Raw genomic sequence first — 27,812 nt, 5'->3', positions numbered from 1 at the left:
TTGGTAATTAAAAATTACAACCAAATATATTTTTGAGGCAAACAAAATATTGTGCACATTTCACTGTTACACACAATGATTAGATTTTCCACCCATGCATCTCCTTAATGGCTACCTTTATAAATAAAAATGACTGATAATACTGAAGTAATACCTATAATAGGTAACATTTATTTAAATGCTATGGTGCAGCATATGGTAAAACCAGTTAATTTCTGTAGAGGAACAGTAACATTATTCACTGATTCCATAGCCACTAAATGCATTAAACAGAAAATATTGAAGGCATACAGTAATTCCTTTTATATTTACTTTCATTTATCAAAAATAAAGTAATGAAAATAGTATTATAATACTGTGCTTATTTATTAATAAATACTATACAGAAATATGGTAACCAGTAACTAAATGATTCAACGCACTCAAAGTTTACCAGTAGCATGCTATTAATGTTCATTCATCACAACACAAAGTGGAATATAACCAAATGCATAGTATACATAACCATATCATAGGCACACAGTTATATCTACAACAAATTCTAAACATTTAACCTAAGCATCTCTATCTGTATTGAAATCTGAGTATAAATTACAGTTTTTGGAGAACATTAATTGAACAGTAAACCAAGGTTAATAGTTGACTATGATACTGACAAATTAATTACTCTTCAAGAAGTGGATACCCACAATTTAGCCATTATAAAAATTCCAAACTTACAATATTTATATATCAGTTCAATGTAATTTTGGTGCACATTGGCACTATAGTTTAGAAATGGTGCAATCTGGCACCCTCTTCAGCTTAGGAAGTAAACTTGCAATTGAAGATGTTATCGATGTGTTCTGAAACAGAACACAATCAAAGATTTCCAACAACAATATAAAGATATATGATTTCATAGTTAAATTTATCCAATCAATGTTGACCAGACCACACTAGAAATTGAAGGGACGACGACGTTTCGGTCCGTCCTGGACCATTCTCAAGTCGATCGACTTAAGAATGGTCCAGGACGGACCGAAACGTCGTCGTCCCTTCAATTTCTAGTGTGTGGTCTGGTCAACATACTTCAGCCACGTTATTGTGACTCATCGCCTGCTTATCCAATCAATGTAGTCTTTATCGTGTCAGTTTCTAACCTTGGCCACAATTCAACCCCACATGCTATACAAGTAGATTAAAGAGAAAGCTTTAAGGTCCAGGATGAAATCAGTTGTGAATGAAGTCACACAAATATTTGCCGATGCTCAGAACTGAAGGAAAACCATGCACGACATGCAGGTTACCTTCTCCCTGCCCGTTCTTTACTTTCTGCACTTCGGCCTCGATAAGTACCCCATTAGGATGACAAGGGAGGTTATCGGCTGTAGTGCCCTTGCCAGTGCTTGTGTCTGTTTCCAAACAGTGGGTTAGTTATAAATAAAAGCATTGTTAGTAACAAAAACAATATATACTAGCACACTACTACAACAATTCCAAAAAACCAGCGTTGAATGTAATGAAAGGCCATTTTCTGGGCGAGACTCAGAGGCTCCCCGGAGCTTACTAGGCTGATATGCTAATGTCAGGCTTTGGCATCAGTCATGTGTGAGACACAGAAGCCGTGGCATGCAAAAACGGTGAAGAGTCGCCACCGGACATAAAACATAATGCACCCCTGGCCCAACCAAGCATCAACAACCCAAGGACCCCTCCAGAAAGCAGCAGTCTCATTCTTCACCAGAAAAGAAGGAAACGGTTGCAGATGAACAAAAGCAACACGAAGACTGAAAGAGCAGAAACCTCTGCGCCGGAGGAGAGCATTAAGCTCCCCAACCCGAGCCCCAGAGGCCAATGCCAAGAAAAGGAGCCTTGGAGAACAAACCTCAACCGAAGGGGCCACAACAAACCAAGGAGAAGAAAGAAAATAGCACTCTGTACAATGACCAAGACAGCTCAGGCAGCGCAAGAGCAGGCCAGAGGTGAAACAATACACGAGACAACTTGCGAAACGGCGCAGAGGTAACATCAAGACCTAAAGCAAGCTGAAGCGGCTCCGCCAGCGCAGCACGATATGAGGAGACAGTATGGGGCAAGATAATGGCCCCCAAACCTCCACAAGAGAAGGACAAGACCACGCCAACAAACACAGCTACCAAAGAAGGGACAGAAGGAAAAAGAAGGACCACAAAAAAACCCACACTGCTGCCAAGAAGAAGCACGCAGGTGGGACACTATAAATGAAGCCACCTGACCACCAACAGAAGGTGAAAGACTCGAGGCAGAACCGAAGCAGCCCTGCAATGTGCCAATTGAGCCTAGGAAGAGGCGAAGCTGTGGGAAGATCTTGGGTGCGACCATGAAACCAGCAAAGCCTGAAACCCAAACCAGCAAAGGAGATGGAACGTCCGCCGTACAGAAAAACATCCCAATGCCCGTGATCCCGCCAGGAGATCGGAGACGATAGTCCCGACGTGCAATTATAGAGAAGGGAAACCGCGAGACCGTGAAAACGCCAACAGGCCGGGTATGCCGGGAAACCAGGAACCCAAACCTGACAATAGGAGAGCCAAAAGGCACAAACAAAACACAACCATGCGTAGGATAAAATGAGAAAATGGAAATCAAGAAAAGATCAGAGGAAAAACCCTAGCACCAATGGCCAGGGACAACAGCGTAGAAGGAAGATGAGAAACGAAGAAGGCAAGGAGCAAAACGGGAATGAAAGGGACACGACCAACAACACACACACAGCTGCTGGTCATGTCCCAACAAGCCACGCCAACACAGTTGTGTGACACGTCCCAACAAGACAAAAACGAAAAAGGTGCAAAGGTAGTCCACCAGACCAGTACCCGAACCAAAGAGTACGAGCTATGAGGAGATGATCACATTTAAGATTCCCAAAGGAAGGGATAAGGTAAAGAAAGACCAACTATGGGACCCCAGGGGCACACGCACCAGGCGACACCGGTGTAATAAGAGCCCAAACGAGCCAAAGAGACATGGGAAAGAAGTATTGCAGTGTCAGAGTAGTAGACAAGCGGAACACATGAGGAAGCGATGTGGTGGATGATGACACCACACACCGCTTCAAGCGCAGATATGATAAAGCCCAGCAGGCCCAGGAACCTGCACGTGAGCGAATGACCAAAACGCCAGTGCCCAACTCCTGCAAACACAACTAGATAAGTACCGTACAGTAAATCCAATGTATATGGAAGGGCTAAGCCAGGCACTGCAAGACGTGCAAGGAAAGAGTGACCCAGATAAGACTACGTAAAACGGGACCATGAACCCCATTGCAACCATTAACCCAGAAGAACAAGGAAAGCCCCAGGAAGCATGGCAGGGCCAAACAAAAATGCACAACCAATCCCCAACACGCATCCACAGCATGAAAACTGCAGCAAAATGTCACCTCAGAACATCCAGACAGGAACACTTACCCCAACCATTGTACCTCATAACCTGGTGGAGGTAGGGGCCCCCTATCTGGACTCGAGCATGGGCTGGACATGCATAAGAGTTGAACTGGATGGGTATAAATAGGAGCTGCCACATATGGCCCAATAGGCCTGCTGCAGTCACCTGTGTTCCGATGTACTTATATACGTATCCCAAAACCACGAACCAGCGCCTGGCCGAAAGAGATGCCAGACCACATAAACTCACCTGTAGAACATGGGTACGAACGTGTCACGACACAACGTAGCCGAGAAGATTCCCGGAGCACCGCCAGTGGAAGAGCCGCACATGCAGGAGAAGAGTAGGGTAGAGGCGAAGGAAGAGCCCCACACCCATATGCAGGGAAAACCTGGCGTCCTCTCCATAGCAGCAATCCAGAACGGTCCCAGGAGCTATGGGGCACGGACTGGAGAATTGAGAAGAGCGAGAGGCGAAGCACCCGAGAGAAAAGGGATGCAAAACCCCAGCACACATGCAAACCGCCCATATAAAAAACAACCACGGCGCATGCGCAGCAGGGATGCCAGATGAGGGTCGCCAGAAGTCGCTAGCTGAAGAAGAAACCACGAATGTGACTAGAAAAATAGACAAAATAGTGTTGCTAACGACCGAATCCCATATGAGAGTACACAGGGCAGCCACCAACTGAAGTTGAAAAGAGCAGGAAGGAACGAAAAGAAACATAGCACAGCTTCCCATTTGGGCTACAAGGAGCCCAATCGGGCAACCCTGTGCAGCGCAGGACAGTGCACAGAGAAAAGAGACAAGCATGAAAGAACGAAACAGAATAAAAAACCAAGAAGCTTCGAGAAGGACCAACAAGCCCCAGAAAGGACTGGAAGACGACAGACGTTCCAAGAATACGGAAAGAATCAAAACCTTCTCGATCAAAACCAGCACCTCACCAGCCCCGGGAACCCACCAGGAAGGTCCTGGGGCCGAGCCGTTCCCCTAAAGCCCCAGCCTCACAAGAAAAAGCCCGGGCAACCGGACAAGTACGAAAGAAGGGAGCCCACTGGCAGACCCGTGCAACGCGGCTGGGGTAACAGACTCGAATGCCTCCATCGCTATCCCAGAAGGGGAAAATCCCCGAGACCGCCCGAGTCTCGAGACCAGCAAAGCCCCGCCCCGACCCCGAACCTACAAACGGCAAGGATCCGGATGCAGGGAGGAAGGGGAGACCATAACAGGGGAAAGACAAGGAGGTGCGGAAGGAACAAAACCGAAGCATCCAACACCCCCAAGCCCCATCACACCAACCAAAACGGGGCAGCCCTGGGGCTCCTGGGGAGCAAACAACCTAGTGTGTTGCACCACCGGAACTCAACTTGCAATGCCTGTGCTGCCTGTACCCGCATTGTCAGCATAAGACTGGGTAATCGAGCCACAAACAAGTAACAAAACTCGCAGGGCTCTGGGCCGAAGGTGCCACCAAATCCACAGGCAGCGGACGGAGGCAAAACAGTGAGAGTCACCCTGAGACAAGGGGACAGAGCAACCCTCGAACTCGCACAAAGCGAGAGGGGACTCCGGGGTCCCATCCACCAGACCCACTCGCCTCCTCGGGGTTTCCCAGGATCCTGAGCATTTACCTACAGGGACTCATGCCCAGGTAAATCCAGGCAGGGTACTGCTAACTGGCACCCACAAATACCAAACGACTTTTTAAGAACTGAACCTCCGGGACGTGTACACTCACGAGGACCTAGCAGGAGGGAACCACCGGAAGAAGCAAGAGTACTCAGTACACAAGGGCCAAGAATCAAGGCAGACCCCCCCTCACCAGGCAGACAAACAAAAAGAAAAGAAAACCCCGCAAGAGGACAGTGTACCCAGGCAGAACAGACCTGGCTGCTATGAATGGTGTAAACAAGCTGCGCAGTACCCTGCGCCCCTACCAGTGCAAACTGCCCCCTACCCCAAGGCGAACAAGAGAGACAGAACACCCTAGCACACAAAGGGTGGCCGAAAACCAAGCAGTAAACGGCCAAGCAGGGGCAGAACCCAAGGAACTTGTGGAAGGTAACCCCAAGCCCCAAGGGAAGTACTTACAGGGCACCTAGGAAAGGAAACCCTAGGCGCATGCAGCCCAAGAACTGGAGAATCACTCCCGGCTCATGCACCACCTAGAAGACAGTCATCACACTCTAGGTCGAGTGCTGAAACAACCACCGGAGCCAGAGCACACGACCTCAGCTTCTAGCATCAACCATGATGGGTGGATAGCAGGCATGAGGGGTCTAGCATGCCCCCCTCATGCCTGGATAGCAGGAGGGGGAAGGCTCCCCCTTCCCCCTCCTGGGAAGGGGGAAAGCTGAGCAGACAGCGGCGACGACGTGTGACATGATCGTTTGTTCGTTTCTTTTAGGGGAGTTCTATCCACTTGTTCAGCTTTTGGTAGCAATAATTTCACCAGAATAGGAGTTTGTTTTGGGATGCTTACCTTTCTGGGGTGCCTGACCCGGTCGATGGCAGACATAGAATGCTTCCAACCACACGGGGGTTTCTATAGGCCATTGCTCCCCCATGCCTCTCTGAGGGGGCCATGTTCTGGCTCGTGGTCCCCGGTAGGCCCAAAGAACTCCATACACATGACTAATGCCAAAGTCTGACATTAACATATCAGCCTAGTAAGCTCCAGAGAGCCGAAGGGGCTTCCCCCAGAAATAATAAAGTTTTATACAAATGTTAAAATTATCAGATAAGTACATGTACACAAGATAGAGTAAGTTATGTAATGTGTAGCACTTAGTATTTCTATACTGTATGTAGTAGCTTGTGCACCTGTGTAGTTACCCAAGTGTAATTGCGTAAGTGTACTTACCAAGTGTAATTATCTATTACCCAAGTGTAATTACCTAAATGTAGTTACAGGATGAGAGCTACACTCATGGTGTCCCGTCTCCCCAGCAATCTGTCATATACCACTTTTGAAACTCACGGTGGAAGTTACGATACTTAAAATAGAAATCCTAAATACTTATAGTGAGTGTACTTTAATATTTTTTTTATATACACAAGCGTTCTTACATTTTTGTGCATCCACTAGCACGCATAGCATTTCAAGCAAGTCCTTAATCCTATGCTCCCCAAATACGACCCACCAAATTGTTTAACAACCAGCTACACATTTTACTGTTGGGTGAACAGAGTCTACAGTTAAAGATTGGCGCCCAGTAAGTCCTCCCCGGTCAGGATACAAACCCAGGCCAAAGAGCTTGCAAAACGCCATATGATTGCAAGGCCAATCCTGGAGTATGCGGCCCCAGCATGGAACCCGTACCTTGTCAAGCACAAGACAAAGCTGGAAAAAAAGTTCAGAGGTATGACACTAGGCTAGTCCCGGAACTAGGAGGAATGAGTTATGAGGAAAGGCTGAGTGAACTGCACCTCACGTCGCTGGAAGACAGAAGAGCTCAGGGGAGACATGATCACCACATACAAAATTCTCAGGGGAATTAACAGGGTAGACAAGGATGGATTATTTAACACAGATGGTACATGTACAAGGGGACCCAGGTGGAAGCCGAGTACCCAAATGAGCGACAGAGACATTAACAAGAACTTTTTCAGTGTTAGAGTAGTTAGTAAATGGAATACACTAGGAAGTGATGTGGTGGAGGCTGCCTCCATACACAATCAAATGTAGATATGATGGAGCTCGAGAAGCTTGGGAATCTGTACACATAGATTGATGGTTGAGCGGCAGGACCAAAGAGCCAAAGCTCAACCTCCACAATCACAACTAAGCGAGTACAACTAGGTGAGTACACAACAAGAGTAGGAACCACCGTTAAGGCAAAAATCCAGAAAAGACATTGCTGACCTCCAGTACCATCAGTCAAGAACTGAATTGGGGGTTGCTGGCTCACCCAGGCTGGTTTTCCCCCTCCTAACCCACATGCACACACACCGAGGAAGGTGTTAAGGACAGCGCTATCTTTTGCTATTTTGAGGACATGGCTCACAATTTTCGACCAGACAGTGGTCTGTATTGATTCGCCTAGCTTTCTGGGTGCCTTCCCTGGTAGATGCCAAAATATGACACTGTACTTTAAAGTGCTCATAGGCCATTGCTCTCTGCATCTCTCTGAGGGGGCCAGGTTCTGGCTCTGGTTCCCGGTAGGCAACAAGAACTCTGCGACTGATGACCCCAACTAATATAACACTATCAGTAGCATAGCTTCAGGGAGGTGATGGGGGACTAACCACAGAAAACAAACATCAAAGCAAGAACCACATATAAGATGCAGTCAAATCACACTATTGAAAGAAAAGGCAATATAGAAGATTTAGAAGCAATCATGTCACAAGACATTGCTTTTTCAGAACAAAACAAAGTTGCTGCCACAACTGCCAGAAAATGACATGTTGGATAACAAGAACCATTCAAATAAGAAATGCCATGCCAATGATGACATTTTTAAAGATATTTGTGCTCTGGGGTGGAACATTTTTGCACACTAACAGTCCCATTCAAAGCTGGAGAAATATGCTGACTTGGAGAGCATGCAAAGCTCTTTTACTGCTAGAATCCACTCAATAAAACATCCAAGTTATTGCACCACCTAGAAATTTTAAATCTGTATTCCCTCGAGTGCAGATGGGAGATATGCATAATAATTTACATTTGGAAAATATTAAGACTGGTTCCAGATCTCCACACAGAAACACCACCACCTGAGACCAGAAGGAATGGCAGGATGTGTAAAACAGCTTCACTGAAAAGAGGCTGTTTTCTTTCTCAGAGGTGCAATAGGCCCGCTGAGAGAGAACTTTATCATCAAAGGCTCAAGACTTTTCAACACTCTTCCCTTTCACATATGGGGAATAACTGACTGACCTTTCACAATAATCAAAAGAGAACTTGACAAGCACCTTCAAAGAACACCTAATCAACCAGGCTGCGACTCTTAAACCAGGCTGAGAGCAGCCACATCGAACAGCATGTTTGATCAGACCAGCAACCAGGAGCCTAGTCAGAGACCAGGCCACAGGAATATTGATCCTCAAAATCTCCAACAAGTAGGTAGGCAAGTAGCCGGGTTCAAAGAGACCAAAGCCTCAATGCTGCCAAACTTTTCTAAAAAAATGTAAACAAACCATCAAATTTCTTGAAACTAGGAAACTCTTTAGCTCTAGCACATATCTCCCCTCCATGCTAGTTGGAGGCGGAGGGTGCCAGAGCACCCAGCCTTCCACAAGTTCTGTTGCTGACACAGACATGTCTGGATGTTCAATGTAGGGTTCCCGGGTCTTCAAGAAGCTATGCAGGTCCTGCTACTTTTGAGCAAAGTGCCAGCCATCCCTGGACTTTGTCCTGTGGGGCCATTTGCTTGTTTCTTATTTTAGTTAAGCTTCATGAGCATGTTTTCTGTCCAGTTTGTGTTGAGTGGATCTGGTTTAAAGAATGTTTGGAGCTGAATGTGGTCAGGGATCTCTTCTCTGAGTGCTCCTTAGCACTGCCCTTGCACTGACAGAGTTCCCATCACTGGTGTGTTTGGGGGTTTGCTCTTTAAATGGCAGATCACTTGGGGTTGGAGCCTTTGGGTGTGTCAGGAGTCTTTCTATTCCATATCTGTCCAGACTTGGTTCAGGCGAATATTTTGGCTGGTTGGGACATACGGGTGGTTCGCACGCTTGTTCACGTAGCATCCCGAGGACAGCCTTAATACACAAATACACACATTAACTAGGCTGCCAGTCTACTTTATAACATTTGGCAAGCATCCCCAAGTACCTTGGTGTCCTGCTTGGATAGTCCTTTGGGCCCTGGCAATCCTCTGCAGGTCTCAGTGTGGCCGATGGAGACATCTCTCATTTTTCACTCTAAGCATAAATAAATCACATGAAATTGCCAACCCACCAGATCTGTAAGTGCCAGAATGATACTCCTGTTCAAATTTCAGTTGAAAAATGCCTCAGTAATAACAGGAAGACCATCTACAAGCTACCGGCTTGCTGTCCCCATCTATGCCACTAGAAATAATGGCCCTCATGTGAATTAATTTACAGTACATGATATTTTGAAGCGTGTGATGGCATTTACTACCTTCTTGTTTTCTTTATTCTATTCGCTAGTCACTTTGCTCACAGAAAACTTGGAACATTTTTTCTTTGCTTTAATCTATGACCTTATGTTCTTTAAGTTTTTATGTGCAATTACCAGGTGTGGTTACAGGATATGAGTTACACTCATGGAGTAGACAACAAGTCACAATAACGTTGCTAAATATACGATGACCAAACCACACATCGGAAGATGGAGAAACGGACATTTTGGTCTGTCCTCGACAATTATCAAGCAGTGTACCTTGATAATGGTCCAGGATAGACCAAAACGTTGTCATTTCTCCATCTTCTGATGTATGGTTTAGTTGCCTTACAGTCATGATGTCCCATGTTTCCTATACTATTTGTTAGAACACCTCCAAACTACTGATGCATGTGTGCATGTATATGTTTGTGTATACATATGTACATATGAAAAAGTGAAGAAAATATAAAACATTATGATCTGTTGTAACATTACCATTCTAGATAGACGAGGATATGATAAGGAAGCAGAAAAATTAAGAATTGGAATAATCACTTATGTTAAATGCAGAATTAGAATAATCACTCATTTTAAAAGCAGAATTGATTAAACAATAAATGAATTGTATCACTAATAATTAATAGTAAAGTTGGAAGAACTACAATTAAGCAGTATAAAAAATTTAATAATAGACTAATTATCAGTAATAGCATAGTATAATATACTATAATGTGCTGCACAATCAACTTCACCTGCTTTGTTATGGATTAAGAAAGGAGAGGACAACCATTGAGAAGAATATCTCTAAACTGTAGATGGGTTGGGCCACTTAGTTCTGTACTGTATCCTACTGTATTGTATTCTACTGTACCCTACTGAATACACTGAAGCTGAATAACATTTTTCAAGTTATAAGATTGATGAAACTAATGTAGCTGAAATTGTGTGAAGATGACTTTGCTTGCTTAATACACACATTTAAATTTCAGAACTAATATTAAATGTCCACTACAGAATTATTTATGAATATAGTGTGTGTGAAAGTAAATTAATTCACCCATTTGAGTTTTGTAGGAAATTAGTTCTAGCTCCCGAGTGCTGCCTTCCAATCAACTAGTAATCCAAAACCATTTATTTTACAGTTCTTTCTGGCTCATTCAGGTATTCAGTTTTCCTGATGTCTTCTTATATCACCCTTTTCAAACAGCTCAACTTTCTTACTCCAACAATACCTTCCATTCTACTATCAAGGATAATAGGATTTGCATTTGTCCCCTTCTTGACCCATCCATTCAACCATTTTGATCAAGTTACAGATAAGTGTGATAAAGAATAATAATTTTTTTATTACCTTGAGTAAATGTTTGCTTTTTTCATTTTTTCATAGCATTTAATTTATAATTTTGATTAAAGAGTATATTATAAAAGTTACAAGCTAATGAAAAGCACTATTACTATTAGTTGCCGAGTATCTACAACAACGACGACGAAACACAAACCAGTAATGATTTTTCCAACTGTTAATAAGAAATTTAAAGTACAGTACTATGCAGTATTAAGCAGTATGTATTATTTGCAATTAAAACACATTACAGTGTAAAGACAAACATACCAGCTTCTGTATATTTTGCTCCTGGGCGAACAGATGAAATGAGTTCGGCAAAATTTGATGGCGGCCAGGCAGAAGTAGTGATTTTACCAGGGGTTAAGATCTGTGCTGGCGAGGCCTCGGTATGGCTCCAGTAGTACATCAAGTCAGGCTGTCCAGGTTAACTATTATTAGCATTATATTTTGCTACTAAGAAATATTCATTAATAATGTTTATATTCACACAGAGTAATCACACTAATGTGACTGCATCAATGAGAAAATCCGTAGGAGCCGTGATGAGGATTCGAATTTATGCGATGGGTGTTCCCACGCACACCCCCCAGACAATCAGGCCACAACATGGTCAAAAGGATTGCAACCTGAAGTTCTGCTGAACATACCATTGTCTGGGGCATGTACATGGGTCTATCCACTGCATAGGTTCAAATCTTCATCACAGCTCTTACGGATTTTCTCAATGCTGCTGCTGCTGTTGTTGATTTAGGGGCGACGACGATCGTGGGATCGGATGCGCCCATTTTCTCAATGTATATATTGTACAATAATGTGCCCCCATCAAGAGTATAGAGTAAGACCCTCAGGTGACAGAGTACATCATACATTTCATCATCCCAAAGTCCCTTCCCACTCCCTGCAGTGCAGAAGCACCAGCACAAAGAAAAAGGAGAATACAGGAGTATAGGAAAGATGTAGATAAATAATTAAATAATAACATCACTTCCAATCATCATATCTTCCATAATATATAGCATCTTCCATAAACAAGCACCTCCACCCAAACCAATAGTAACATCATCACTTAATAAACCTAGCAGTGCACATTAAAATAAATATACAACACATCAATCACTGGTACCTTGCTGTAAGTTGTGTGTGTACAGTGTACTGTATATATTTTCATAATGAACATGACACATTATTTATTTAATTGAGACTCCTAAGTATTTCAATTTATCTAGATTGTGTGGCTTTAATGTTAGATCAATAGCCTTCTGTATTATACTATTTGACCTGTGCATTCCCTGTTGGATGGTAGGGCATTGTCCTGCTTGTTGTTTGGGAAAGGAGGTAGCAAGTAATTATATATAGAGAGGAGAGAGAAAAAAAAAAAAAAAAAAAAAAAGCGTTGAACGTAATGAAATGCCATTTTCTGGGTGAGACCTGGAGGCTCCCTGGTGCTATACCGGCTGATGTGTATATATTAGACCGTGGCAATAGTCAAGTGATGGAGTTCTAGCCTACCGGGGACCACGAGCCAGAACCTGGGCCCCCTCAGAACGGCATGAGGAGCAATGGCCTATAGACACCCCCCATGTGATTGAAAGCAGTCTATGTCTGTCATCTACCAGGTCAGGAACTCAGAAAGGTAGGAATCCCAAAAACCAACTATAGCTGATTAAAAATTGCAAACTGAAAGCCAAACGAGCAAGCAGAACGCCCCAATCAGAAAATAAGCATGACGTCACCACAACTGACGTGCTGCTGTCTGCGCAGCTTCTCTCTCTCTGGGAGGGAGGAAGGGGGGCTCCAGACCACCTATGCCGGCTACCCAACCCCAGTTCAGAGGCTGAATATCAAAAACGCGAAAAACTGCCGACCGGTGGGGAGGGAGGGAGGTATGCCGAGAAGCCTCTGGGTCTCACCCAGAAAATGCTGTTTCATTACATACAACTCTGGTTTTCTGTGGAGCCCCTTTGGCTTCCCGGAGCTACCTACCCAAAGATAAAGAAAAAGAGGGATTTACCCAAGAGGCGGCTTCCACTCGCATCTCAACTCGAAGTAGAGACGACTGGCTGCAACCTGCAACCCAAGGCTACACACTCCAGAGAAGGGCCAGGAATATTAATGAGGTACCATGCAACCAGAACACTATGCAACCTCCATAAGCCCAGTGCCCGAATGTCAGTCCAGGACATATTGCCAAAGCAGTACCAAAGCAATATTACCAAATTACTGCTGAAGGAGCCAAAGTTGTGAAGTTACGAATGTCGTGGGCATGGGGATAGACCACAGGCTGGCTGGACCAAATAGCCCTGCAGATGACCTGGGAGACCCGCATCTTGGAATAGGGAAGAAGGGGAAATTGGGTCAACCCAAAGTACATCCCCTGCCACGGAGGCAGTGGTGAGCAAGTAAAGGTGAAGAGCCGCAACCAGACGAAACATGATGCGCCCCTGACCAAACCAAGCATCAACAACCCAAGGACACCTCAGGAAAGCAGCAGTCTCATTCTTCACCAGAAAAGACGACGACGGCTGCAAATGAACAAAATCATCATCAGGAACGAAAGAGCAGAAACCCCTGTGCCGGAGAGCATGAAGCTTCCCGACCCGACCCCCCAGAGGCCAATGCCAACAAGAAAAGACTTAGAAAAACAGTCCGGAACCAAAGGGGCCACTGCAAACCAAGGAGAAGAGAGATGAGAGAGCACCCGGTTCAGCAACCAGAACGTCTCAGGCGGTGCATGTGAGCAGGCCGGAGGTGAAACAACGTCTGAGAAAGCTTGTGGAACAGATCAGAAGTGACATCCTCCTCAAACACAAACTGAAGCGGCTCCACCAGCGCCGCACACTGCAGAGTGACTGTATTCGGCATAAGATGACGGTCCTTCAACAACTTAAAGAGAAAGGACAAAACAACCCGATCAGGAAAAGACAAACCTACGAAGAGACAAAGTGCCAAAAGGACAGCCAGGAAACTTAATACTGCCACTGAGACGAAACCACAGTTGGGACACCATCAACAAACCCACATGAGCACCATACAAGTGATGATAAACATCCATCAAAAAGACAAGATGCAAAGAGCGGAGGAGAAGATCGAACCAGTCATGTACTTAACCAGACCGATCTGCTGAAAGAGGCAGAACCGCAGGAAGACCCTCAAGTTCGGACACCGAGTAAGCAGCGCCTGAAACCAAGGCTGGCCAGCCACCAAGGGGCCAACAGGACTACTATTTCCCGGGAAGTCTCCAAGCGAGCCAGGACCTGGAGCAACAACCAAACCAGGGGGAAGAGGTACAGGTAACCCCACCACAACCAGTCCAGCTGAAGGGTATCAATCCCGACGATGCCTTTCAGGAACGGGCGTCACATATACCTTCCGGTATATGTGGTGCCCTTCTCCTGACTATGGGGGATGGGGAAAGATCTCCCCCGGAAGATGCCTCGACCACGCTGACCCGAAGAGGTCCACCTCCAGGCACCCGAACGTCCGGCAGAGCCAACAGAACGAGTCGGTGTCAACCGACTCGTTCCATGGACACGGAAATGAACCGGGACAGGCCGTCCGCCAGGCAGCGCATGAGCAGGCCAGAGGAGAAACAAAGCACAAGAAAGCTTACAAAACAGGGTGAAAGTGACATCCACCCTGAACTCAAGCTAAAGCGGCTTCGCCAGCGTGCACGATAAGAGGCGTCAGTATTAGGCACAAGAATACGATCCTGAAAGAGCCAAGAAAGAAAGAAAGGACAAAACATCCTGAACAGAAACAGAAGACAACCTAAGAAGAGAGAGAGAGAGGGGGAAATGGCAAAAAGAACACCATGAGATTTCATACTGTCGCCGAGACGAAGACTGCAGGTAGGACACCATCAGTGAAGTCACCGGATCACCATACGAGTGGTGATACACCAGCGTCAAAAAGACCAGATGCGAAGAGCGGAGGAATAGATCAAAACAGCCATGTATTGGACTAGCGTGATCTACTGGAAGAGGCGGAGCCACGGAAAATGCCCTGGGTTCAGAAACCAAGCAAGCAGTGCCTGAAACCAAGCTGGGCCAGCTACCACAGGGTCACAAGGACGACTCTCCCGTGGTAAGACTCCAACCTAGCCAGAACCCGAAGCAACAGCTGGACCAGGAGAAAGAGGTACAGGTAACCCCAACTCTACCAGTCCTGCCGAAAAACATCCACCGCAATGGCTCCGCAGTCAAGGAAGGGCGCCACATATACTGGAAGACGCCAGAACCACGCTGATGAGAAGAGGCCCTACCTCCAGGGGCCTGAACGTCCGGCACAGCCAACCAAAGGAGTCGGCATTGACCATCCATTCCGTGGAAAGGGGACTAAACAGTGACAGGGCGTCTGCCTGGACATTGGAAACTCCCCAGATGTGATCCACACGGAGACCTAAACTCCAAGAATCCAGCAGACTAGTCACCCGAAGCGACCATCTCCAAAGAGCCAAGGACCAAAAAGAACCCCGCGATTCAGACAATGAACACTGGAGCATAATCCAAATGGAGCCTGATCATAGAGCCCCGAGTGACCTGAACCCTCCGCAGCAAAAACCAAACCATGACAAATTCCTGTACCGTGCTGTGAGCCCGACAGAAGGACGGAGCCCATCACCCCTGGCCGGCCTGGTGAGCACTGGACACAGTCCCAGCCGAGAGACGACATCTGTGAACACATCGAGTGAGGGCTCGGGTTGGTGCCATGGCACTGAAGCCCAAAAAAACCCGAAGAGGAAGCCGACGATGCACCAACAGATGCATGATGCACCCAACAGGCAGCATGACAGAGGCAAAACATGTGAAGCTCAGGCAACGCTGATGCAAAGCCAGCTGAGCTCGAATGAGAATGTCAGGGGGGAAGGGGGCTAAAACTGGATTCCTGTGAAGTGTACAAGCATGAGGGCCTAGAGGGGAGCCACCAAATATAACCTATGTTGACAAATAGTCAAACCAGGCAGACATTTTCTTACAAAGATAAAAGAAAAACCCACAAAACCACAACAGCAGCAGGAGGAACAGGGAACATGACCGCTGCTACGTAGGTGAACTGCACATCACCATGTGCCCCAACCAGCAACAACAACACACACTACCCAGAGCCAAACAAAGGTCACGAAATCCCAGCTGGCCCCAAGTGTGTGGTAAAATCCTAGCAGCAGGAACCCCTACAGAAGAAGTCCTGAAGGCCCAACGGAAGAGAACCCTAGAACCCAAGGATAATACTTACAGGGTGCTTAAGGAAGGCATCTAATCACATGCAGCCCCAGTACACTACGTTACTCGATCCTGGCCACAGTGCCACAAACAGCAGGAAAATACCACAAGGCACAAGATCTAGCAGGAAACCGAAGCCAGAGTTGACAACCCCCATAGCACTTCAGTCTACGAACCAAGAGTGAGAAGCCGGCGCGGGGATCCGGCGCTCCACCTCCTCCTCCTGGGGTGGGGGAGTACAAAAGCTGCGTGGGCAAGCAGCTCGGTGGCAGTGGATGATATTTGCCCATTTCACGGTTTTCTTTTGGAGGAGTTCCGTTTCTCTGTTCAGTCTTGGTCAGTCTCTAATTTTATACCAAGTGCGGTTTGTTTTGGGATGCCTACTTTTCTGGGTGCCTAACCCCAGGCAATGGCAGACATGGAATACTTCCAAATACAGTGATACCTCACATAACGATCGCCCCTAAAGGCAAACATTTTGGGTAATGACCGGCCCGAACGGCAAACCCACATGAGCACCATACAAGTGATGCTAAACCTGCATCAAAAAGACAAGACCCAGGACATATTACGGCGTACGGCGACAAATTGTCCCATATGGCGAACACTTATTTGAGTAACGTTAACACCACATGGTGGGGTCACGCTGCTTCTTGCACATTCTTGGACGCCTCCGACGATGCAAATAAATTATGTTGTCCTTGTTTAAAGATGCTGGGATATAAAGGGGTGACTGCCGAGATGTTGCAAAGCATTGATGTTTTTGTAGAAATAAGAAATGAAATTTCTGAAATAAAACAAATGTCAAAAAGGTTCGTTCGGTGTTCGGCAGGTAGGCTGCTCCATCATAACAATCTTTCTTTGTTTCAAATGTGTTCCATTTGTTTTGTATTTGTCATTTACGTCTCAGTAATGGAGCAGCCTACCGTACATACACTGCACAAACCTTTATGACATTTTTCTTTCTTCAAATTTGTTCATCATTTATTTTTCATTTGTCTTATAGCAAAAGACAAGGATTTGGCCCTCTCCTCTTTCTCATCTACATTAATGACCTTCCAAATGCCTTCCAACACCTCAAACCTCAAACCAATTCTATTTGCTGATGACGCAACCTTCATTTACTCCAGCCCTGACCCCCTTGCTCTAAATGTCAAAGTGAATACTGAGCTAAATAAAGTCCATCTTTAGTTATCTGCCAACAAACTCACCCTCAAAATTGACAAAACTTTCTATATTTTGTTTGGCAATAAATCCTCAAATCAAATAAATCTCAGGATAAATAATACACAAATTTGTAACAAAATAGAAGCAAATTCCTTGGCGTTCTCATTGACCGCAAGCTGAATTTCCAGGGACACATTCTAAATATATCAAAGTTTCAAAAACTGTTGGCATTCTTTCTAAGATGAGATATTATGTACATCACCCTGCCCTGGTGACACTCTATTACTCCCTCATCTATCCTTATCTCAACTATGGTATTTGTGCTTGGGATTCTACTACCCAAAATCATTTATGTCCTCTAATTACTCAACACAAAGCTGCTATTAGGACAATATCCAACTCTGGCCCCAGACATCACTCGGTACCCCTACTCAAATCTCTGAATATGTTAGATATTAAGTCACTGCACATCCTCTCATGTGTATTATATATATATAAAACCATGAACTGTAATGCCAATCCTGACCTTCAAAAAAGCTTCATTGAAGGTTGTAACAGAACCCATGAGCACCACACCAGAAACAAATACCTTTTTGATATTCCAAGAGTATGACTTAAACTAGAAATGCTCTACAAATCAAGGGACCCAGAATGTGGAATGACCTTCCCAGTCATGTTAAAGACTGTACCCCTCTCAACCAGTTTAAGATAAAAACTAAGCACTACCAAATTAACTCCCTGTAACCTACCTTACCCCTATAATGTCAACCCATGTCTTATTTTTAAACAAAGCTGTTTGTCGACCAAATTGTATTTTTGCTTTTTACTGCCATGTTCCCCCTTTTTTATTTTGATATTTTCTCAACACATTTTATACTTTAATCTCAATTAGTATTAAGTTTTAGTCTTTAGTGTTTTCCTGCCCGAAACGCTTTGCGTAATAGTGGCTTAAGGCATTGTATGTACTAGCTCTACCTATAAGTCAAACAATCCTTGTAAATATTTATTGTATGTATGTACCTTACCTAAATAAAATTGTATTGTATTGTATTGTATTGTATGTACTAGCTCTATCTATAAATTCATCAATATTTGTATCACCCCTTTTATGTATGTACTTTACTTGAATAAACATTTGAATTTGAATTTGAAAGGTTGAAAGGTTCGTTCTGTGGTCGGTGAGTAGGCTGCTCCATGTTTCTTCCATAAAAAAAAAAAAAATTTTTTTAGAATTTTGAAAACCAGAACAAATGTCAAAGGTTTGTTCGGTTGTCTACAGGTAGGCTGCTCCACATTTCTTAAATAAAAAAAATGAAAAATTAAAACGGTTGAAACAATTTGGAAAATAGACAAATGCCATAAAGGTTCGTTCAGTGTTTGTCGGGTAGGCTGTTCCATTATTGAGACGTAAATGAAAAGTACAAAACATATGGAACACATTTGAAACAAAGAAAGATTGTTATAATGGAGCAGCCTACCCATTAAACACTGAACGAACCTTTATGGCATTTCTCTATTTTCCAAATTGTTTCAACCGTTTTTTATTTTTTATTTTTTTTATTTAAGAAACATGGAGCAGCCTACCTGTAGACAACCGAATGAAACTTTTTAACATTTGTTTTGGTTTTTAAAATTCTACATTTTTTTATTTTCGTTTTTTTTTATGTAATTAACATGGAGCAGCCTACCTCGAGAGGTTACCTAGAGGTGATTCCGGGGCTTAGCGACCCCGTGGCCCGGTCATCGACCAAGGTTCCTGGTTGCTGGACTGGTCAACCAGGCTGTTGGACGCGGCTGCTCGCAGCCTGAAGTACGAGTCACAGCCTGGTTGATCAGTCTACCTGCCGACCACCGAACGAACATTTTGCTACAAGACAAATGAAAAATAAATATTGAACAAATCTGAAAAAAAAGTCAAAGGTTTGTGCAGTGTATGTAAGGTAGGCTGCTCCATTATTTAAATCATCTAATATCATATTGATGTTTTTCTATGGTAGAACAGATTGATTTGATTACCATTAATGTCAATGGGGACATTCGTTTTGTACGACGTCCATTTCACATGACGATGACGGCGCTGGAACGGATTAAATTTGTTTTTCGAGGTACCACTATACAAGAGCATTTCCTAAGGCCATTGCTCCCTACGCCTCTTTGAGGGGGGACCAAGCTCTGGCTCATGGTCCGCAGTAGGCAGAACTCCATTGACTGAAACCACAGACTAATATAGTGGCACCTCAACTTACAATTGCCCCGACTTACGATAATTTTGAGTTACGATATAAATTTGATCAGAAAATGGGACTCGACTTACAATAGTGTCAGCACCTTTATATTGCGAACAATTTGATACCAAAACAAGTGATGTAAAATGAAAATTGATGTTATCAAACTGAACGAGTATACACATTAGGTTGTGGTGTGCAAATTGGTGCTCGTTCACGAGTAACTTTAAGCTTTGCTGTGGGGAGTCTCGCCAGGCTTTTGGACATTATATGCATATACATCTGCAGGGAATTTAATTGCGAACACAATGACACCAAAACAAACGATGTAGCACAAGAATTAAGGTGAGAAAACTGAAACGGGTATACACATTTAGGCGTCGCCGCACGCTATCCTCGCACCATTGGCCCCATACCTTGAGGTTACCTTGAGGTGCTTCCGGGGCTTAGTGTCCCCACGGCCCGGTTGTCGACCAGGCCTCCTGGTTGCTGGACTGATCAACCAGGCTGTTGGACGCGGCTACTCGCAGCCTGACGTATGAGTCACAGCCTGGTTGATCAGGTATCCTTTGGAGGTGCTTATCCAGTTCTCTCTTTAACACTGTGAGGGGTCGGCCAGTTATGCCCCTTATGTGTAGTGGAAGCGTGTTGAACAGTCTCGGGCCTCTGATGTCGATAGAGTTCTCTCTCAGAGTACCTGTTGCACCTCTGCTTTTCAACGGGGGTATTCTGCACATCCTGCCATGCCTCCTGGTCTCATGTGATGTTATTTCTGTGTGCAGGTTTGGGACCAACCCCTCAATTATTTTCCACGTGTAAATTATTATGTATCTCTCCCGCCTGCGCTCAAGGGAGTACAGGTTTAGGCTCTTTAGTCGGTCCCAGTAATTTAGATGTTTTACTGAGTGGATTCTAGCAGTAAAGGATCTCTGCACGCTCTCCAGGTCAGCAATTTCTCCAGCTTTGAAAGGGGCTGTCATTGTGCAGCAGTACTCCACTCTAGAGAGCACAAGCGTTTTGAAAAGTATCATCATCGGTATAGCATCTCTAGTGTGAAAAGTTCTTGTGATCCAACCTGTCATTTTTCTTGCAGTTGTGACGGCTACTTTATTGTGTTCTTTAAAGGTAAGGTCTTCCGACATGAGTACACCCAGATCCTTTACATTGCCTTTTCGTTCTATGTTATGATTTGCCTGAGTTTTGTACGTGGTTTCTGTTTTTATATTTTCAATTTTTCCGTAGCGCATGAGCTGGAACTTATCCTCGTTAAACACCATGTTATTTTCTGTAGCCCATAGAAAGACCTCATCTACATCTGATTGGAGGTTTGCCGTGTCCTCTATGTTGCCAACTCATGAAAATCCTAGTGTCATCTGCAAAGGATGATACAGTGCTATAGGTTGTGTTCTGGTCTATGTCCGATATGAGGATGAGAAAAAGTACTGGAGCAAGCACAGTACCCTGGGGGACTGAGCTCTTCATGGTTGATGGGCTGGATTTTATTTTGTTGACTATTACATATTGGGTTCTGATAGTCAGGAAATTGTAGATCCATCTGCCTATTTTCCCGGTAATTCCTTTTGAACGCATTTTATGTGCAATAACACCATGGTCACATTTATCAAAGGCTTTTGCAAAATCTGTGTATATTACATCAGCATTTTGTTTGTCTTCCATAGCATCTAATGCCATATCATAGTGGTCCAGCAACTGCGACAGGCAAGAGCGCCCTGTTCTGAAACCATGTTGTCCGGGGTTATGGAGATACTGTGATTCCATGTATTTTGTGATCTTACTTCTTAGCACTCTCAAACAATTTTATGATGTGCGATGTTAGTGCTATCGGTCTGTAATTTTTTGCCTCTGCCTTATTTCCTCCTTTATGGAGTGGTGCTATCTCTGCTGTTTTTAGTATGTCAGGGATAACGCCAGTATCTAGGCTTTGTCTCCACAGAATGTGAAGGGCCTGCGATAGTGGTTTTTTACAGTTCTTGATGAATATGGAGTTCCAAGAATCCGGGCCTGGTGCAGAGTGCATAGGCATACTGTTTATGGCTTCTTCAAAATCTAGTGGGGATAGGGCGACGTCTGATATATGATTTGATGTTGGTATCATATCCATGAAAAATTCATTTGGGTTATCAATCTTTAGTGCATTTAATGGCTCGCTGAAAACAGAGTCATACTGCTTCCTCAGTAACTCGCTCATTTCTTTGTTGTCATCGGTGAAAGTTCCATCTCCCTTTCGCAGGGGCCCGATACTAGATGTGGTTTTTTATCTTGATTTTGCATAGGAGAAAAAATATTTTGGATTTCTCTCTATTTCACTGATGGCCTTTTGCTCTCTTTGCCTCTCCTGGGTTTTGTATGATTCTTGTAGCTTGAGTTCAATTGTTTCTATTTCTCTACCTAACCTTCTTCGCCGTTCTTGAGATAGGGTGCGACTCAAGTTGTTCCTCGATTCGTTTTCTTCGCCCATATAGGGAACGACGTTCCCGTTCCAATCTGCATCTCTCTCTTTTTTTCTTAGGGGTATGCGGTTTGAACATATTTCTAGTGCATGACGTCAAAGTCTGCGGTGCGCACGTAGCGCAGGCGATAGTGTTAAAATGAATATTTTTCCCACGTAAGACACTTGGGAAAAAACAAGTGTCGCTAGACAAATTTTTCAGTGAGACAAGCAGTGAACCACAACCAGGTCCTAGTGATATGCAGGCAAAACGTAGGAGAGAGTGTACCCCGGAGAAATCATCACTGCCTGAGGTTAAAATGGAAGGGGGACTTCCCTTCCAAACAGTAACACCTCTCCTCCTCATCACCATCTTCCATACACCATCAAGAGTCCTCCATAAAGGTAAGATAAACATATGTACTGTATTGTAGTTAAAGAAAAAAATTGTATTCGGTATAAAATGTATTTTTAACTTTATATTTTTGGGGGTTTGGAACGGATTAATTCTATTTCCTTTATTTCTTATGGGAAAAATCTCTTCAATTTACGATATTTTTACTTACAATATGTCTCTGGGAACGGATTACCATCATACATCGAGGGGCCCCACTGTACAGAGGAACCTCGTGTGACGAGTAGCTCCAGTTTTTTTTTTTTTTTTCGAAACATGGAACAGCCTACCTGACATACATTGAACAAACCTTTTGCTATAAACAAATGAAAAGATAAAAAAGTGAACAAATTTGAAAAATGAACAAATGTCACAAAGGTTTGTTCAGTGTATATCAGGTAGGCTGCTCCATTGTTTAATTAATCGAATATCATATTGATGTTATACCGGTGGTGCAACGGATTAATTTTATTTACATCATTTTAAATGGGGAAATTCGTTTCGAAAGACGAGCGTTTCACATGACGAGCTCGGTGCCGGAACGGATTAAATTCATTAACCCTTTAACTGCGCAACACATCATATGATGTGTTCAGTGACTTGCAGTAACTTGTGCTCCACATCATATAATGTATTGGAGTACTACTCATGATTTAAACGGCCCGCAGATACACAAGGTTCACCAGACCATCAGGGCTCTTGTAAACAGACGCCATTTTTAAAGAAAATCGTGGGCCAAATTCCCGGGTGTCAGGGGCCTCAGTATTGAGTGAGCAACCAAGTCTGACGCACGCAGCATGAGCTCATAGCACTGCTGTTCAGCTTGTGACCACAGCGCCGCCTAAAAATGCCATAATATACATGTTCTTACTATTATTTAGCGATGATATTATTACAGAAGACCCCCGACTGTGATAAAACTGACCTGGATTCTGATAATAGTGGGATTGTGGTGATATTTAGCGCTGTGCTCCATGGACAGAGGAATAATGCTGTGGGAGGGAGGGTGGTGGCGTTGTCTTCTGACTGTGTGTGGCCACCTTTTATTGACTGCACTCACCATACCAGCTTAGCGGTTCGCTATGGTGAACACAAATGTATATAACATGTATATAATTTGTATATAACATGTGTATAGAGTGTAATAACAGCAATAGGAGTAGGTTGGGTGCCGCCATTTGGTGAGGGAGGTGCGTTGTCTGCATGACTTATGTTGTTTACTGGTGACCACTGTGGTCTTTGGGCACTATACCAGCTTACTTGTACAAGTATGGTGAATAAAACAGGTAGATACTTATATATAATGAGTGTATATAGCGTAATAACACCACAAACAGTATTGTTGGGGGAGAAATATTAGTGCGTCTGGCCTCGAGGGTGGCTGCCACCAGCTGACTGTGTGAGTAGCTACGTCTTTGTGCCTTTACTCACCATACAAGCTTAGATGTACAGTTATGGTGAACAAAACATGTAAATACTTATATATAACGTCTGTATATAAAAGTAAAAACAGTATGGTGGGAGGAGAATGGTGGCGAGTCAGGTGAGGTGAGGGAGGGAGGGAGTGGCAGCCAGTAGCGGGCTGCCACTGGCTGCCACTGCCATTCAGCATACCAACTTAGTGGTTTGTTATGGTGAACACGAATGTAGATACTTATATATAACGTCTGTATATAGTGAATACAAACAAACAGTATTGTGGGAGAAGAATGTGGGCGAGTCAGATGAGTTGAGGGAGGGAGGAAGTAGCAGCCAGTGGCGGGCTGCCACTGCCACTCAGCATGCCAACTTAGTGGTTCGTTATGGTGAACACGAATGCAGATACTTATATATAACGTCTATATATAGTGAATAAAAGCAAAAACAGTATGGTGGGAGGAGAATGTAGGGGAGTGAGGTGTTTAAGGAATGAGTGGCAGCAAGTGGCAGCAAGTGGCTGGCTGGTGTGTGGCGGTCACTCCTCGTTACTTTTTGACTCATAATAGCAATTTAGTGGTTCGTTATGGTGAACAAAACATGCAGATACTTATATATAATCTGTGTATATAGTGTAATAACCGACTAAGTATTTGTTCACTGTTTGATGAACATAATTGAATCAACAATATGCACACCATATTTTTGAGTACAGCGATGATTCACTCATTTTATTATATAAATATATCACACTACACAGTATTGAATAATATTACAGCGAAAAAACTACGAAAAATCAATCGGAGACATTGAAATAATTAGGTAATTATCCCTTTGTGGCCACTCCTGCTTGACAGCTGGCGAGCAACAGACCGTCTGGGACACACGCCGAGTCAGCGCCTGTTTTTTGCCAGACTTCCCCGCCCTATAGCGGGCAATATATGCCACTTACGATTTTTTTATTATTTTTCCCATGAGCAGTGAACAAAATTAACAGGTTTAGAAGAAAAAATATTTTTTTTTTTTTTGTATGCACCTGTGGGTGACAAATGCTAAATAGCCCGGAGCCACACAAGGGTTAATCGAGGCTCCACTGTAATTACATTATAAAACTTCATATTGATGTTTTTCGGGGGTGGAACGGATTAATTTTATTTCCATTATTTTAAATGGGGTAATTTGTTTCACAAGACGAGCGTTTCACATGACGAGCTGGGTGCCGGAACGGATTAAATTCATTAATCGAGGCTCCTCTGTATAGCATATATCAGTCCGATAAGCTCCAGGAAGCTGAAGGGGCTCCCACAGAAGTGTAATAGCAACAGAGGATTGTACAATTAAGTAGTAGTACTCAGATTTTTTTTACCTGACAGACATCAGCAAAATGTCCTTTCTTGCTGCAATTATGGCAGGTAACATGTACAGGGTACTTGTTTCCGATATGAAACCCATCACCACAGAAATAACATTTCTTCCTGGTAATGTAGATAGTAGATAGTAGCTAGTGTATGATGTTCATGGACTAAACTTCCTTTGTCAAGTTACACGTATAGAAGTAGTGCAGCAGTCGGTGCACTTTATGCCAAGTCAGCATCAACATTATGCTGGATAAGGTCAAATGAGTATGCCTGAGTGTAGGCACTCTACTAGTCCAGCATCTTTTTCTCCTCAAGACACTGACAAATGAGTAGCAAGGAAGTGCCATTAACCCATGGGAGGCGGCTGCCTAATGGCCTTCAACACCGCAAGATGCAATAACAATAAAAAACTCAAATTTTTGTTTTTCAATTGTCCTTGATCATGGGAAAAATAAGAAAATCATAGGTGACATATTTTGGCCGCAATAGGGCGGGAAAGTCTGGTAAAAGTGAGGCGTTCACAGCAAGCATTGGCGCCGGTCTGCTCTGCCCAAGCTGTCAGGTGGGAGTTGCCACAAAGATATTACTGTATTTAATTATTTCAACGTCTCCAATTGATTTTTTCACCGTTTTTTTGCAGTATTATTATTCAAAAGTGTGTAGTGTGATATTTATATAATCAAATGTGTGAACCAACTGTACAACTAAACTGGTATGGTGTCCAACAAACATAGTGGCCACCAATACGACAGCCAGCAGGCGATGCTACCTCAACTCACCAATATTCCTCCTCTAACCATACTGTTTGTGGTGTTATTACACTATACACACATTATACATATAAGTATGTACATTTGTGTTCACCATAGTGAAGAAGCTGGTATGGCGAGTCCAGACAATAAGAGAGGTCGCCACACAGTCAGCCGACGCTCTCCCCCTCCCTCACTCGTTCAAGACTAGATGCACTAACATTCCTCCTCTAATCATACTGTTTGTGGTGTTATTACACAATATACACACATTATATATAAGTATCTACACGTTTTATTTACCATAACTGTACAACTAAGCTGGTATGGTGCCGAAAGACCATAGTTATCATGACAAGTCATGACGACGATCCCATCTCCCTCAACAAAATGGCTCCTCTCACCATATTCCTTTTACAACCCGTTCTCGCAAATTCGTAAAGTCAATATTGACTTATTAACTACGTGCATAGGTGATATATTAAACATAATAGATACCCTTAAAAAGATTCATAGAAAACACCGACCTTACCTAACCTTGTTAGTATCTTAAGATAAGCATCTTATTGCTTCGTAATTACAATTATTACTTAACCTATACCTATTATAGGTTAGGTAATAATTGTAATTACGAAGCAATAAGATGCTTATCTTAACATACTAATTAGGTTAGGTAAGGTCGGTGTTTTCTATGAATCTTTTTAAGGGTATCTATTATGTTAAGTATGTCACCTATGCACATATTTAATAATTCAATATTGACTTATTAAATTTGCGAGAACGGGTTGCCTTTTGCAGTTATTATATTAATACACACAATATATATTAACTATCTACATTTGCATTTACGATAGCAAACCACTAAGCTGGTATGGCGAGTTCAGACAATAACAGGTGGCCACACAGAGTCAGCAGACAACACTACATCCCTCCCCCACCAAGATTACTCCTCCCACCATACTACACACAGTGCTAATTATCACCACAATCCTGCTACAGCATTATCAGAATCCTGGTCATTTTTATCACAGTCAGGGGTCTTCTGTAATACTATCATCGCTAAATAATAGCAGTTACATATATATTTTGACTTTTTAGGCGACGCTGTGGTCACAAGCTGAACAGCAGTGCTGTGATATGCTGCGTGTGCCAGCCTTGGTGGCTCACTCGGTACTAAGGATCTCACACCCAGGAAGGTTGCTCAGATTTTTTTTTAAATGGCGTCTGTTTACTAGAGCCCTGAGGAAGCTGATGTGAACCCCGTGTAGCCCCCAGGACATTTATATATTGGGCAGGACTCTCAATCGCCTATGTATAATGTGCGCCATTCCACGACAGTTACTTCCATCGCCTATATATGTATTGCACCCTTTAAGGGGTTAATGAAAGCATCACTGATCAATTTTTCACAAGGCTGTTTTGCAGTAAATGGTTTCAAGTTACAATCATAAGATTTTATGTAGCTCTCTCAGAAACTCATCAAGGGTCTCACTAGCCTGCTGCTGCCCTGGAATTAAAAGATATCTTGATAATGAAGATAGAAACAAAAGAAATATCAATGCAGTGCTTACTCTGAAGAGGAGCTCCAGCGGGGCACTAACATCCTCAATCTGGTTGAGGACGCCGGCGGCCAGGAGATGGGTGCAGATCTGTGTGGCCATGATCTTGAGGTCCTGTTGCGTGATAACATGTCGCAGGTAGTGACCATCACTGAAGGCGCTCACAAACCAGTTGATCAACATCTGACCTATTTTACCAAAGCAATACAAATGTTAAGGGCAATATCCATATCTATTAATAATAATAATCCATAATAAAAAATTATTAATGGTAAAATGGATACAGTACTGTAATAATACTTGCTTACCTGATTGATGGGGGTTATGGGAGTTGCTCTACTCCAAGCCCAGCCTAAGGCCAGGCTTGACACAGTAATATGAAGAGGAAGCAGCAACAATAATCAGAAACAAAGAAGCATAAACAGCAGCAGCAGAGCATAGGTA

General features: G+C 43.7%; 1 protein-coding gene across 1 annotated transcript in view; it reads right to left on the bottom strand.

Moving 5' to 3' along the window:
- The window catches only part of LOC123773279 (uncharacterized), a gene marked incomplete in the record, with an annotated part of 416,855 nt that overhangs the window by 212,713 nt on the left and 176,330 nt on the right, over positions 1–27,812 (bottom strand). The window contains 3 exon segments of the mRNA XM_069317846.1: positions 1,290–1,394; positions 11,100–11,247; positions 27,381–27,556. Of these exon segments, the coding sequence (XP_069173947.1) occupies positions 1,290–1,394; positions 11,100–11,247; positions 27,381–27,556 (429 nt within the window).

The sequence above is a fragment of the Procambarus clarkii genome, chromosome 89 (genome assembly GCF_040958095.1).
Source record: "Procambarus clarkii isolate CNS0578487 chromosome 89, FALCON_Pclarkii_2.0, whole genome shotgun sequence".
NCBI classification, from domain to species: domain Eukaryota; kingdom Metazoa; phylum Arthropoda; class Malacostraca; order Decapoda; family Cambaridae; genus Procambarus; species Procambarus clarkii.
This window is presented reverse-complemented; position numbering and strand designations above follow the sequence as displayed.